Genomic DNA, 15,291 nt, shown 5'->3' with positions numbered 1-15,291 from the left:
GCATTGTGATACTTACATCATAGTCACGCTAAGTGCAATTAAAGGAAACTACAGACAAAGAGGCAACACAGAAACTTCCAAACGGAAGCTCTCCATTTTTGAATCAGGAACTTGTAGAGTATTTGTAAAGCTTTCCACATGTCTATCGCTCATCTAGAGAAATTGCTGTCAAGCTTTTCAAAGGAAAGCATCTGAATGGAGTCCTATGAACACTGATTATCTTGGAATCAGCCCGCTGGGCTTTTCATGGGGCAAAGAAGATAAAATGACAATTGAGAGGAGGGAGGAAAGAAAAGTATGCTGAGCATCAGCACCACGGATGGAGAGTTTTGGGGACTGGCAAGGAAGTAATTGCTGTAGTAGTTTAAAAATGTCTGCCCCATATGTCTAACCCGCTCAGCTGTTATAGAGCAGCAGTTATGAGAGGCAGCAAAAAGCCACAAGACTCCTCAGATGCCACAGCTCACAGCAGCTTCTCACCTCACACCACATTCACTGGCACTTTCAAGTTTAAATGCCATATGCTAAGAACTAGACCAGCTGAGATCCAGACACTTTTCCTTCCATAAGTTGGTTAAATTTTCCTGTCAGGATACTAGAAATCTCCCAGAGAGGCAGGAGAGAAAGTTGAGGAAAGTAGCAACTTAAGCCACTGGAGCAAGGTTTGCCATAACTTTCAATTACCCAAGAGAAAATAGAAACTAAATAACAGAGCAATTCTGAACACTGTATCAGTCTAAGTCAAAACTCACTGAGTGGTCTTTAGACCATCTAAAGATTTATGGTGAAATCTTGCAAATATCAAAACTCTAAGTTGAAAACAAAATGACTTAAAGACAGGCACCTGAACAAAACCAGAATAGTCCTTTCCCTCAAGAGCTATGAAAGAAATTATACCAGCACAAACTCCTATTACAAAAAAAAAAAGAAATTATAAAGTCAAAGGATATTCAAAATTGTATGACTTAGTTACAATGTTGATTCCTTGTTCAAGAAAATGTACACTTAAAGTCAGCATTAAGTATGCAAATCTCGAGCCTTCAATTTTTAAATTCAAGGCAACGAACTTCCAGAATAGCAGCTATGCACCAGCTTCCAGACCACCAGTGCAGGGTACATGTTTATACATTCAGTCTCCTGCGCAAAGACAGAAACTATCGTTAAGTCCTATAAAATGTGCCATTTAGCAGCCCAGTTCTTTTCCCTCTTATAAATCTCAGATATCATATACTAATGCTTCAATTCGATGCAACTTAAACCATGCTCAAGTGCAGAGTTTATTCCCTAAGTTTTTCCACTCTGATTAAGGAGCCTCAGAAAAAAAGCATTTTTATTAGAGGATTGCTTTGTGGGAATAGAGAGAAGAACATATCTGCATGCAATGATACACAGGTTAAAAACGCACAACTTTATTTCCTCCTTAATCTATTGACTCCTTGGCAATTCCCACACTGACTCCCGAGTAGAATCCAGAGGCTTCCACTATTAGTGGCCCCTATGTCGCCCACACTAGAAATGGCACAAGTGGCCTCAGAGCAGAGCCCAGGGTGTGCAGAGCAATTAAACATTTTGCAGAACATCTATTTGTCCTAGAGAAGCTGAAGTCCTGCTTTGGGGTTCATTTAAGCAGTTAATTATTGATTATTAAAGAGATATAAAAGCTCAGAAAGGCATTCTTATATACAGTTACATAGTAGGTAGAAAAGAGCCAAGAGCAAAACAAAACTGAGAATGTCTACAACTTCATCAGCCAGATACTATGAGGAAACAAAAATTTAAGGCGTCTTAGGAGTGCTAAACTATGTTTTCAATCAGTAAATTATATATGATGTACAAACCAATTGCAAGTTTAATATACATCAAAGAACTGAGAAACACCTAAAGAGAATGCAAATATCAGATTAAATCCATCTCACTAAACCTTCGAAGTCAGAGCTAGAGTTCTGTTTTTGGAACATGAAGTTCCACCAGCAACTACATTCACGTGAGCTGCAACATGTCAAACTACCTTCAGTTCCCTGCTTGTATAATGGGAAAAATACTTACCTATTCCACAGAGCAGCTGTGAAGCTTCATAATGGTCAAGTATTGTGAGATTCTGCTGAATTATTCCTATATAGAATTAAGTATCCACACAACTATGTAACAAGTTTTGGATTCATCACCTGTTTTGCATTCTTTTTAGGAAAGTTTCTGTCTAATACAACACACCAGCCTATAGTAAAAGTTAAAACACAAAGTCAAACAGAGTTGACAGCAAGTCTTTGAATTCTGACAGAAAATTCCTATTTCAAAAAGTTTGAAATAATAATTTAGTCATAAATTACTGTATTCTATCATAGCACTGCACAATAGAATAAATCCAGAAAAAAAGGAATTTTCTGCTGGATTCTTGTAGTGCTGTAGATAAGACAAACCCACCGAGAATGGGACTTGTCCTGATCCAAGACACTACAAAGAAAGATGCTTTTATTTGCTGTTGATGGGATTAAACTACCAAAGAGGGCACCTGGAGACGTCTGCAGAGTGTGCGCAGTTCTTCGCTATTTAGAGCATCGATCCTGCAGTGATACTCAGCCACCGATACTACCTGAATATGGAGACAGGAAGACAATAATTCCACTGACAGTTGAAGAAAAGTAAAAAGGTAAGAAAAAAAAGTGGAGAAAGGCAATGAAAGAAAAATGTGCAGTGGTAAGAAAAACAAAGTGCTTAGATGATGGTTGCTTTTGCAAGGACAACGCATGTGTAGGTGGTTTCAGACTTATGATGAGCAGACACAGCAAAGTCACAAAGAAAACACAATTGACACTATAGCCTGGTGCTTTTCACTGTACTCACGTACACTGAGCAGCAGGTCAAARTTACCAATATCCTGGGGATAAATTAGGAATCAATAATACAAGTTGCATGCCTCATTCTAAACCTTTCACCCAAAAGTCCTTCCAGAGGTTCCTCTCAGAATCTGYAAATTCTTTGCACCTGCTTTGCTTCCCAAGATTAGCAGAAAGATTAGAAGCAAAACTCAGGCTTCTCAGGAGGGTTCCGACTCCTCTAGTTAGCAGYGATGACAATGTTGGAGCCAACGGAATCACAGCAAAGTTCAGTAATTCTCCAGTAACATTCCACCATACCACTCAGTTTATTCTTTTTGGTCACCTCCAAAGCATTAGGAGCTACTCATCTATCCACGTGTTTACTCCAAACACCACCTCTGTTTTGTAGCAGGTGTTCAGCCAAAAAGCCTTTAGCCAGAAAGCTCTGCAACACACTGCCYTGGTGTGCAACAGGCTGGCTAAAGGTCTACAACAGTTCCTTTGATGTAACTACAGCAAACAAAGTGATTTTAAGAGAGATTCAAAAATCATCATTTGTTTGAAAGCATCTTAAAACAGCTGTCAGATACTAAAYGAGCATCTTGTGTAGTAAGTGCATATTAAAAACTTCCCAGAGATGCTACCACAGAGCAGAGGACCACAACTCCAACAGTTCCCCATCCACCTGCCCTACTGCAAGAGCTTTGACTGAATCCTTGTGGATTCTGAGTACAGAGCTGCCCTCTCGAGCAGCAATAGCTCTGCAGCTSCAAGACAAGGAGAAAGGAATACTTGTGACATCCAGTTTTATCCGTAACAAATCTAAAATGCAAGCACTCAACTTATTCTCATCATTTCCAACTATTCTTTTTAAAAAGCCAAGAAATAAAGTTGTTATAAGTTGTACTGGTTCTTGCATTCCCAGAGTCAAGAAGTTGCATCCAAAGCTTTAATCCCATTCCTCTCCATTATGTGACACAAGGAGAAGAATAGGATTAAAGCTGTTTTATCAACTTTTTGCTCAGTGATCAAAATATGACAATTTTTCATGTGCCATGCATCCCCAGAATATATAGTACAGAGATCAATGATTTCAAAGCTAGTTCTCAAAATAAGGATATGATCCACACTCGCACCTTGTGAGGGGACAAATACTTTTTCTTCCTTCTTCTCTTGCATTGACTTTCTGGCTGCTCTACTGATCACTCCAGAATTTGCTTTAACCCCACTCAACTTTGATCTAATCATTCTTTAATGCAATACTTTAAGTATTTCTGGTAATGTGCAAGAAATAAATAGAGAGATGCACCCATGCAAGACAAGTACACATCATATAGGACTAGTTTTAAGGGCAGAATGGTTTTTAGATACATGTTTTTAATTGTTGGGTAGGTAAGAGTATATGCTACAGTCACCTGTACTTCAGCAAAGCTTTTGACAATTTGTAGGGTACTTCAACTCAAATTGATTATGTGCCAAACATGTGAATTAGGAAGTGTGTGAAAAGCTGACTGGATCCACTGGACTCACAGGGTTGTTGCTATTGATTCAAAATTAGCTGCTGCTGATCTTTTGGGTCTAATACTGTTTCCCTTACTCATCAGTGACACAGATGGAGGGACAAAGCTCACACTCAGCAAGTTTAGGTTGGGCACCAGATGGGGGAAATTGCTAAATACACTGGGCAGGCGAGGGCTGCTATTTGGAGGCACAAGGGGCTGAAGAGCTGAGATGTAAACTCAAACTACTGCTTATTCCAATTAAATATAACTCTGCCTGCTTAAGCAAACAGCACACACACACTAGCACAACTGTGGCTGCTAACACAGCTGAAGAGCTGCTGCTCTCAAACCAGGCACAACTAAGCTTTCTTTTCCAACTATAYGTTGACACATAACTGAAAAATCTCCTTTTCAGCTAGGACGGAAGGGCCCCTATCAGGGCTGACCAGGGCTTCTGAAAGAGAAGTACAGAGAAGGTGCAATGGCATTAGGTGGTTCCCTTCAACACCAGTTATCTCTTCCCTTGTGGTTAATTGAATATGGAATGAAGACAAATATTGAGGAACAGAAGGAAAGTTGAACATTTTTGCTTGGAATCTTAATAAATTTGTCAGATCAGGTAAACTGCAAGCTGTTTTGTTAGTGGCTATTTTGTTCTCGGGAGTCAGGAAGTTGCATTTCTCATTCCAGGCTATTTGAATAAATAAATAAATAAATACCAGTTTAAATTTGTCAGGCCATTTACAAAGTTACTAAARAAGATTAGGCCATCTCTTATTCATTAGTAACCAGCGTGAGGGAAGAAAGGGTCAAACCTCTTCTAAAAGCTTACTGCCACTGGAAGCCAGTTAAAAAGCTTCCAAACATTAAAACATTCATAAATTGCATGCAGTTATGCATTTTGATATAAAAAACCTTGACCTTTTAGCCAAATTTAGTTTTCTCCCAAAACATTTACACACTGCTTGAAAGGAAGTAGCATTGAAGGAGCAATCTTCCTGTTACAAATGTAACCACAATACAGTAATGTATTAATACATGTGTTTACAGCATCAGGTAAGCATTTATGGCAATCAAACCTAAGACTGGATAGCTCTGCTTGATTTTAATGACAGAAGACAAATCCTGTGTATGGTGTTTTCCTCTTTGCAGACATGAGCATGAGTACAGCAAAACAGGGAAGAGCTCTGCTGAATCTATGACATACTATTTATATGCTCACGCCATCAGACATACTCATAAAGATCTTTTTGAAATAGAACTTAAAGTGAGTTACTGTTGGAAGTTATTGCAGGCTCAGTCTTCCACTACAACTATATGAACCTCCTAAGGGGGGGAAAAAAAAATTGAGAAATTAATAGATCTTTATTTGAATCCCAAATCACTCAGCCTTCTTTGCAGAGCTGTTCTGAATGCCAAGAAGTTTTCCAGAGCAAAGGCAGAATGGCAAAGTATGTTGCAAGACGACAACGTTCAGCCTGTGACTGGCACTGCAGTCTCCAAAGCTCTGCACGATGGACTACAAAGTGTCTATCTCCAAGTGCTCACAGGCGACAGCCATGGTGTCGAACTAGAATTTGATGTAGACTGCAAATATAAACAAGCTGTAGAAGAACCAGTAATAATAAAAAACTTGAGGAGGGGAAGACAAATTAAAGACTACAAGACTAGAAACTTTAGTAAATGATTTCTTTCAGAATATGAGAAAGATATTTAAAAATAGAGTAACATCAACAAAAACTATTTTAGCTAAAATTTTTTTAGAGTTTGACATCTGTGTAAGATTTATGAAAATTATTTTCTTAAAGAGTTAAGTCTAACTCATTTTGTCAAAACAAAAACTCTCCATCAGCCCTACTAAAAATAMTTCAGTTTTCTAAACTCAGTATATTTATCCAGGAAAATAATTTAAGAAAGTTTCATTGCTGGGAAGTACAGAAGATAGGGACGAGGTTCAGTTGCCTAAATGCAAAGCATCTAATTCCCGGCCTGAAGTTGCTTTTCTAGCAGACAACAGGTCAAGGTTAGATACCAAMTCTGATTTTACTAGTGCCACGACAATATTCCCTTGGATTGCCAAGGGAGTGCTATATTATGTGCAGGTGTTACACRTGCCTAAAGGCAAATTTCTAAATCCCACTCCAGCTGTGGAAAAAATAGGCCTTTTTCATTAAAAAGGGCTAAGGAACAACTTCAGCTTGCAAGGGCCATTGGGAGYTACCACAGGAAATAAGATGCTATTCACTTGTTTTCTGCCAACTTACACAGTTCATCTACTACTGTACTTTGAGGGTTTTTAAGAGTTCACATGCTAAAATACTAGGCCTCACTRTAACACCTAATATTTAAATGGGAAATATAGTTGGAGTAAGATGAGTAAAAAGGGAATTGATTTAACAAATCGATTGAGACAGGGTATGGCAACAATCTCTCATACCAGGGCAACATTCTAACCTTAAGAATCATCAGTAGAATTAGAGTGCAGTGTGGTACTTTCATTTTTAATTGGTTATTTCTTTAGGATAAACTCAGATCTGCAGTTTATTACTACTACTCTGTACACAGTTTAATGTGAGAAACACACTATATAGACTTCAAAAGGCCTTTACAACAGCATTACTGGATTCATGCAACTTTGCTCTTCTTTAATATGGGATGCTCAGCACCGGTATCCAGAGTGAACCATTCACACTTAGGCCTCTCATSTAATCTACCAGCTACCATTAACTAATAAATCAAGAACCTTGGAGTCTGCGCAAGTCTCTCAAACCTTCAGAACTACTAAACCCAACATCACTTTAACTCCCTGTACAAAACACCTTGGGCCAAAGCCAACAAGTTGCTGCTGTTTATGTTCCTCGTGGCTGAGCTCCCTATAGCTGCTGTGCAAAGCACTCCAGCCACGACAGGCATTTCCAAAGCAGCAGCAGCCGCTGCCCTGGGCTCTGCTGTGTTGTCTGTCTCTGGTCTAAAAAGCTTCAACAGAAAGAAATGCTTGCCCATATGTGTCATTCACTGGCATATTTTCAGTACATGACAACAGAGAGACGCAATAAACACTGCACAGGTTTGCTAAAAAAGGGAGGAAGTGGCATTATTGGCTTTGAGTTAAGGTGTAACGAGCTTTCATTAGTCACCCCAGTGCTCAGGCCACAGTTGCTTCACCACCTTGTTATCCCCATTTTAATGGAAGATTCAGTTCCATCCAGCAACTATTTATGCYGGTCTCCTTTGGTGTTTCCACCCGAATTTCAGAGGGACACTAAAGGAACCTTTAGCCAGGTGGCCCGCACCTCCCACACACTCTCAGCCTAACGTGCTCCCCGCTATCTTGCCTACAGGGCTCCAATGCCCCTTCCCTCTTCTGTGCAGGGACAGGACACACCAATAAGCGCCACGACCATTCATTGAAGAAAACTGTTCACACACAGGCTGTTGTTGACATAGCAACACTTTCAAACACTCTCCATGTCTGCAGATCTGTGGTTTTTCTTTTTACTTGGGCTTATATTTGTGAAACTGTTTTCTACCTCTCTCATAGCAAAGGTGTTTCTCACATACTCTTTTAGCACAACCTCTCCATAACCAAGTTGGTAACTACTGATTTTATTAGCACGATTGGACTCCAGATAGAAACAAAGTGCTAGTCCTAAAGAAACACATGCAACATGCGATGTTGCTACTTGTGCAATAAGCCAAATGATACCGATAGTTATTTTTCAGAAATGCAGTTTTGGTAAACTTATGCTTCCATAGGGTAGGGAACTTCAACGACATTTGAGGTAATTCAGTGATTACATCTCTATTCTACATTCCATCTACTCTACTTTTCCAGAGGAAAATCAAGAAGCTGCTGTCTTGAAAGCATTTTATTAGTTACCAACACACTTTCAGAGAACACATCACTGTCACACGACAACACAATCTTATTTTCTGCAAATAACTTCAGCCCAAGATGAAACAAAGAGAAACACACTCAACAGCACCTTTTTACAAAGGTATCTCCAGCTTGACTGCAGACACAGTCCAAATGAAAAATATCCTGTCTCTCCATATATATGAGCTGGTAAACCACAACACAGGCATCAATTCCACATCTTCTCTATCCCAAAGACACTACTAGTCCTAAGTTTCTCCAAGACCTGTTTCTTTTATGTTCTACAAGTTAAGCTCTTCTGAGGAAAACAATGTGAAACACCACAACTATTTCTACAAATCTAGTCAACTGAAAACAGTAGTTTGGTTTTTTTAAATATTATATAACTGAGTGGGACTACAACACACACTTCCACCAACTTAAATATTATTCTACCATATGAAGAAATAGGTCCAATAATTTGTGAGAGATGTAACAAATACCAGTTCAGAGGTTTATACTTTCTTGATTTGAAAGGGGTGCAAATCAGCATTCATAGTATTCAGCTGTTAATTGAGCTGTGTTGAAATAAGATGCATTTCCCCAACAAAAACAACAAGATTAAAGCTCAGGGTAGCTCTGCTTTTCTAATGCCAATGGAATGATTTATAAGCTTTGTATATGCCCTCGCCTAGCAGCCAAGCACCAGCAATTAAATTATGCACCTGCAAGTAACGAAGATCTCTTACTCCCCATCCTTTTACACATTCAGCACTTCAGCTTCCAGACACTGGCAAGCCACAGCATCACAAGAACGCAGCAAGAGAAACGAGCAGACYGTACTGAGGATTACCAGAGTGAATTTATGATTAACTGCTTGGTGCTTCCTTCCCTTCTTCCCATACCAGAGCCGAGACATTTCCCTTCTAAAAACAAAAGGCGAGCGAGAAGAGGCATTCCGGGCCGATTCAAGGCATTCTCTGTACCTGCTGCGACGGGGAGGCGCGGGCAGAGCCCACGGCGGCGGCGCTGAGGGCGACGGGCGCGTTCGCTGGGTGCGCGCGTGAGTGACGYGGCGAGCGGCAAATGAACAAGTGCCCAGCGCGGCGCACGCTCCCGCGCGATGACGGCGCCCGCGCAGAGCTTCCCGTGCTCACGGGTGGGCGCAGACAACTCGCTCGCCGAGACGGCTGCAGCATTTAAAGACACAGCACGTTTCAGTTTTCTTATGCAATATTCAAATAAATAGAGGCCTGCGAAGTACGATGCTACGCTCATCTTCGTTACGCTAGTAAGGCTTATCCATGGGCAACAAATTTGCACTCAAATAACAGTTCCTATCCTACTTCCGCTGATAAGCGTGCATAGATCAAGTCAGTTATTTCTTAGAGTTACCATTTTAATCTTTAAAGTGATCCATAAAATATTTCTTTAGAACTTAAAACATGCAGAAACTCTTAAGCTTACAGTGTTTATATTTTTGTAAGCTGCAAAATAAAGTGAATGCCATTGTCTATACGCTAAATTTGGTGTATGGTTAAGTACTATTCCCAGCAGTAACAGAATACTGGAATTGTGATTCCAACTTGAAATACACAATCCTGTTTAAGGTGGGGGAAAAGGTGTTCAACATACACAACATCCCTCAGAAAAAGCTCACCAGCAGTGCTGTGAATCCTCAGAACAGGAAATCACATCTCAAAGCAATAGGGAGAAACATTAAAAATCTAGAAGATAACTAGATGCTTTAGTGTTTAATGCTCTGAGTCCTGGATGAAAATGCACGTATCCTGCCACTGAGCTGCTACTGATGTGGTGTTCAGCAGTGCACCAGGAGTGACCCACACCGAGATCTAGGACAAGAGCTTCTGCTAAAGTACTAAATACTAAAAGTCAATCGGTAACAGACTGGTAAAAACATTCTTTTTCAGCAAAGAATCTCTCAGGAGTTGCTAACTATTTAAAAATTWWAAAAAAAAWAATAWAAAAAAAGATTTGTTCCAACTTGCAAGAATTCCTAAGAATTCTTGAGAGCTTTTAGCAGCAGTACAGTGAAACATTGAGCAAGTTTGAAAAAATAGTATTGTAATACATTTTGTGCATGGTCAAATGATACAAGATTCAAAYAATAAATCATATAACCATTTTTGCCTCCCCCCCCGCCCAAAATCAGATGCTGAGACTGAGCATGCTAATAATGAAATAAGGGACCAAAACACCAGACAAGCATCATTGTTTCAGACAAGACAGTTTTGCAAAATCAAAGTTATAACAAATTGCTGTAACTAAAAGGAATAGAAAACACAAAGGAAAATTAGTTCTAACGATGTGCAGAGAGGCGGCATTTAGGCCGAAAAACTGGTCACAGAGCTAACTCCCCCTCACCCAATTCAAGCATTCTTTTCAAGAGAAAAAGGAAAAACAGTGATGCTCATTAACACTGCCCAACATTGCTGCTCCAAAACTGGGGGAGGAAGAAAGGAATCTGGATGATCACAGAATTTACTCCAGAACACAGAACACTTCATTTTTTTCATCTCAAACAATTCAAACAACTTCCTTGAATGCTTTAGCCTCTGAAGATCAAAATGGTTCCTGGCAGAGCTTCTCAAAAGTTTTCTCTTTTTTAAAAAAGCTTTGTTTGCTGCGGCCTGACTAGTAATTGGTCGGGTAAGTGCAGCTGCAGGAGTTTCGGCTCTGGCTYCGGGGGCGAGCGGAGCCGGGAGGGCAGCGGGTCCGGGGCGCCGGGCGGCACCGGCCTGTGCAGCAGCGGGGGCTCCAAGGGCCGCCCTGCTCATCCTCCCCCACCGCTGGGTCCCTCAAGCTGCCTTCTCCCAGACTGCTGGGAACAGCTTTTCCACCACTCMGAGGAAAAAGTGAACACAAACACTTGAGGCCAGGCATACCTTGTTAAAGATAATATAAACTGCCCTCCTATTCTGTGTGCATCTGGAGGGTTTCATACTGAGCAGCTGAGCTGCGCTGTAGCCTCACATCTCCTTGTGTTAACACGTGTGGCCTTGCTGCAAGGGTTGGGCGAGTATCAGCCCAGACCCAGGCCACACTCAAAAGCTACKACCTTCCAAACAGAAGGAAGCACACGTATCCAATCACACTGCATCACTTTGTCACTTCCTTAGCTCAATATTGGTCAGAGAGAGACATTTAAGTTAGAATTGCATACTCATCCTTCAGGTAGTTATTCATGATTTGCTTCCCTTCTCCCCTCAATAAACTAATCTGTCCAAAATAATAATATATATTTATATACAAAAAAGTAGAAGAAAGGAAAGTAGCAGCCAACAGATGACACATAGTATAACACATGAAGAGCTGATTTCCACTCCAAATCAATTCCCAGTTTACACCCCTGTCATTCCATTTTCAGCCATCAGTTTACCCAATCCCAGCCTAGGGAAAAGAGGGACAAGAGGAGGGCTGGCTCTTCCAGAGGTTTTGCAGGAAAAACAGGACACTGTGAAGCAAAACACTTGCAGTTTGCATAGCTGGCATTATTCTGTAGTTTTGGCTAGAAGCTCCTGCAATACTCTAGAGACAGGAAAGCTGCGACGTTGAATTCTTCCACCCCCATTAACATGAGTGGGTTTTCTGTTTGTTTGTTTTCAATCAGTACTACRATAAGAAAAGGAGATTATTTCCGCAATCTTTCCTTCTTAAGGAAGGGAAAGCTAAACACACACTAAGGAAAACCAGCAACAACAAAAACGCACCCTCCTACTCACAGTTTATTTAGAACCTACTGCTGGCTTCACAGCAAAGGGCTGGGCAGGTGACCAAGTTCTGTGACGATGAAAACCAATCTATGTGGTGCTCTGAGGACAGYCACCCTGAGCACCTCCTGAGAGGAACAGACAAGGTATAAAATGATTGTTCCCAGAATTTAATACTGGGATTTCAGAAGCTGTCCTGAAAATGGAGCRAAACACATAAACCAAATGCAGCAGACTGTTACTGGGAATGCCTCGGGGCAGCTGGCAAGTTCGTCTGCATTTGACTGACAAGCGAAAAGCTTGTTCTTACTGCGCTGGTCTGCCTGGGAACAAACAAAAACAGATCAATGAGCAGTGACATCAGCTTCACTKTCAGCAGCTTCCTTCCTGTAGCTGTTTTAAAAGATGAGATTGATATTTAGCCACATTAACAGACATATTTCACATTGTAACAAACTTCCAATATTAAGGATGCCCAAAGGAAAAGTGAAACAAAAGATAAAACAAAGAAAACACCCCACACTGCTTTAGGTAGCACTGCAGTGAGTGTGTAGTTTTGAAATATATTGTACAGTGAAGTGACAGAAGACAGCTACTATCCCTAGGTTTATAAATGCTCCAAGCACTTAGTACTATACCTCATATGAAAATAAAAGATTTTTAATCAAATATTCTTGCTTTCCATGTCTTCAGCCTCCAGTAAATTCAAAATTATCTACCTGCCACTTTACTTAGCAACAGCAACAAGCCTGCTATGATATCAGAGACCATCCTAGGAAAAACAGGAGAATAACTGAAAACTGAGATTGCTGAGCAACACAACAGTACCATATGACCGAAAAAGTGCATTTTCCTAATTAAAAACCCACAAAAGTCTCCAGGAAAATTGAATAATAATGCATATGAGGCAGCATATTTCCTTCTGTAGTTTTTCCTGAAGTTACTCTAAGACCAAGTATGGTACAAAAGCTGCCCTCTGCTTTAATTATTTTCATGTTTGCATAAAAGAATAAATATAGACAGGCCACAGAAACCAACAACACCATCTCTTTCTGGAAGAGAATCCATTACGCACCCAAAACAATAATTAATAGTTCAATGAATTAGTTAATAAAATTAATAGTTATTTCATAAAGAGATTACAGGCAACAGCCACATGCCTTGGAAGCTCAAGTTTAACACTTGCAGAGTTTATGCACAGTTTATCCTCACACATCTTTAGAGTCTTTGAGCACAGAAGCCAACCCTGCAGGGGGGCCTGACAACAGCCCAGCTTCTGGATACTGCAATCCCATCCTTTTAGCAACACCCAGTTATAGACTACTCAATGCTTTCAGCTTAAGGTACTAACTGGCACCAAGGAGGTGCCAGCACATACTAAACTAACATACAATGGCATGCATCTTAATGTTACTCTGTAGTTGCTGTACACACTGCTCAGCCTTAATGAGGAAGCTTAATTAAAACCTTTAGTGATCACAGCCACATTGAGGTCCTGCTGAGGGACAGCACTCGCTCCACTCGCTGTCCAACCTGGCCGTGTTCACACACAAGTGCAAGATGTTTTGGAGCAAGCCCCTGTTTATCAGCACATGGGTTCCTAGACCCTAACATACAGAAAGCCACTAACAGCTGAATTCATATAATATATACATAACATATAATAAAAATATATATACTTTGCACTGAAATAGAGATTTGAGAAAAGTGGATGGAGATAAAGACTGAGAGACTACCAGCAGAGTTTTGTTTAAGTAATATAAACTATTTCATTCATCTCTAGCAGCTGTTAGAAACCAGAGTCCGTAGCAGGCTGGATTTTAAATGAAAAACCTTTTTTTTTGTTGTTGTTGTTGGGGCTGAAGGGGCAGATCTTTGCCAGTGGAACAGCTTGTATCTCAAGCTCGCATGATACTGAGGAACAACAAAATCCAGAYACAGAGTTAATTTAAACAAAGTAACCGACTATTCTGATACTCTGTATTAGTCACCTTCACTGGTGTCCTGCTGGGTATTAGGCACAAATACTTCYGAGTTACTTAAAACTGTGTAGCAAACAACACGTGAGGAAAAAGACAGCAGTGAAAGCTCCCGAGTTCCGCCTCGTTACAACATCTCAAACAAYGCAGTATTTTTCAGCAAACCAGTATTGCTCAAAGTAAGGAGTCCCAAAGGCTCTGCCATTAGATCARTGAAGATTGAGTCTATTAGTTTTCTTCAGAAAAAAGCCCGACATGAAATGTGCTCTGGAAGAAAGGAAAAGTGGATGAAAAACTATTTGGAACTGACTCAGAACAGTGGCTCCATCCCATTCCCTGACCCACTCAATGAACTTCTAAACCAACCCTTGCAACTTGTTTCTTTTATTTGTGGTCTCTTCTTTTGCACTTATTGTTTCTTCTTTAAGTTAGAGGGGAGAAAAATCAATACATAAATAAAGAGYGAGAGCGTGCGCGTGCATGCAGAGCTTCCTTAAGGTCTCTTGATAAAAAGCTACAGGTGAACATCCATACCCCAGTTATTCACTTACATGTCTCCCCACTGCTCTATATTTTTAAGACTTAGAACACAAATAGAACAACCTTAAGAAAAGAAAACTCGCTAGCTTTGCCTTTTGGCAATTCAAGAGTTGTGTGATRTGTTTGTACATCGAGATTTTGTTTTTGTTTTCCACCCTGAGCTTTTTAACACTATATTCAGAAGAATGTGGTCTGTTTTTCAGCACAACATCCACACAAAAGTTAGAGATACATTTGAAATAACTACCAAGAGTTGACAAAGCAGCAGCTCATTGTATTATAAGACAGGAGCATACTGAAAAGAAGCGATGAAATCCGATGGGAATAATGGGTATGACAACAGCAGTTACAATTCCCTACCTGTGTATTGAGACTTTCTGGCACATATTGTAGCTATAATGGAGCTATGTGTAATGACAGGTGGAAGAATCTGATACAGTTAAAAGTCAAGCTTTTTTATTTACTTAAAAGTAGCAATTCACAGTTTTCAGATCTGTGCTAGAATTCAGTTTAGATAATGAGAAGTCATATTACTCAGCAATTTCCATGCACAAAAGATTACACTAGCATTTTCTGATATTCACATGACATCTTTACATTTGTAACTACCCCTCTTGAATCATACCAACTCCCACATTAAACAGCTTTCTGGATTGCATTGAGACCCACCTTGGAGAGAATTTTTACATAACAGATTGCAATTAGATTTAAGTTGATGTTTGAATCCTACAATTCTGTTTTTAGAGGAGATCTAAATAAGGGCTTGCCGCATGAGTCCGTTCAATAATAGAACTACTAAGCTGACACCTGCAAGGAAACTGCCTTTCAGTACCTTCAGAAGCAACTCAAAGAAAAAAAAAAAAAAAA

At 40.1% G+C, this 15,291-nt stretch overlaps 1 protein-coding gene across 5 annotated transcripts in view; it reads right to left on the bottom strand.

Annotated features, from left to right (window-relative positions):
* The window catches only part of OXR1 (oxidation resistance 1), a 187,959-nt gene that overhangs the window by 7,889 nt on the left and 164,779 nt on the right, over nucleotides 1-15,291 (bottom strand). For 2 of the 5 annotated variants that reach the window (XM_026051581.1, XM_026051583.1), the window contains one exon: nucleotides 2,510-2,590. The exons of 2 other annotated variants lie outside the window; for them this stretch is intronic. In XM_026051581.1, the coding sequence (XP_025907366.1) occupies nucleotides 2,510-2,590 (81 nt within the window). Of the gene's footprint in view, nucleotides 1-2,509; nucleotides 2,591-9,027; nucleotides 9,131-15,291 lie in introns of those variants that run through there. One more of the 5 variants, XM_026051584.1, reaches the window with a different exon arrangement.

This window comes from Nothoprocta perdicaria, unplaced genomic scaffold, assembly GCF_003342845.1.
Source record: "Nothoprocta perdicaria isolate Ctin4 unplaced genomic scaffold, notPer1 scaffold_77, whole genome shotgun sequence".
In the NCBI taxonomy this organism is placed as follows: Eukaryota; Metazoa; Chordata; class Aves; order Tinamiformes; family Tinamidae; genus Nothoprocta; species Nothoprocta perdicaria.
This window is presented reverse-complemented; position numbering and strand designations above follow the sequence as displayed.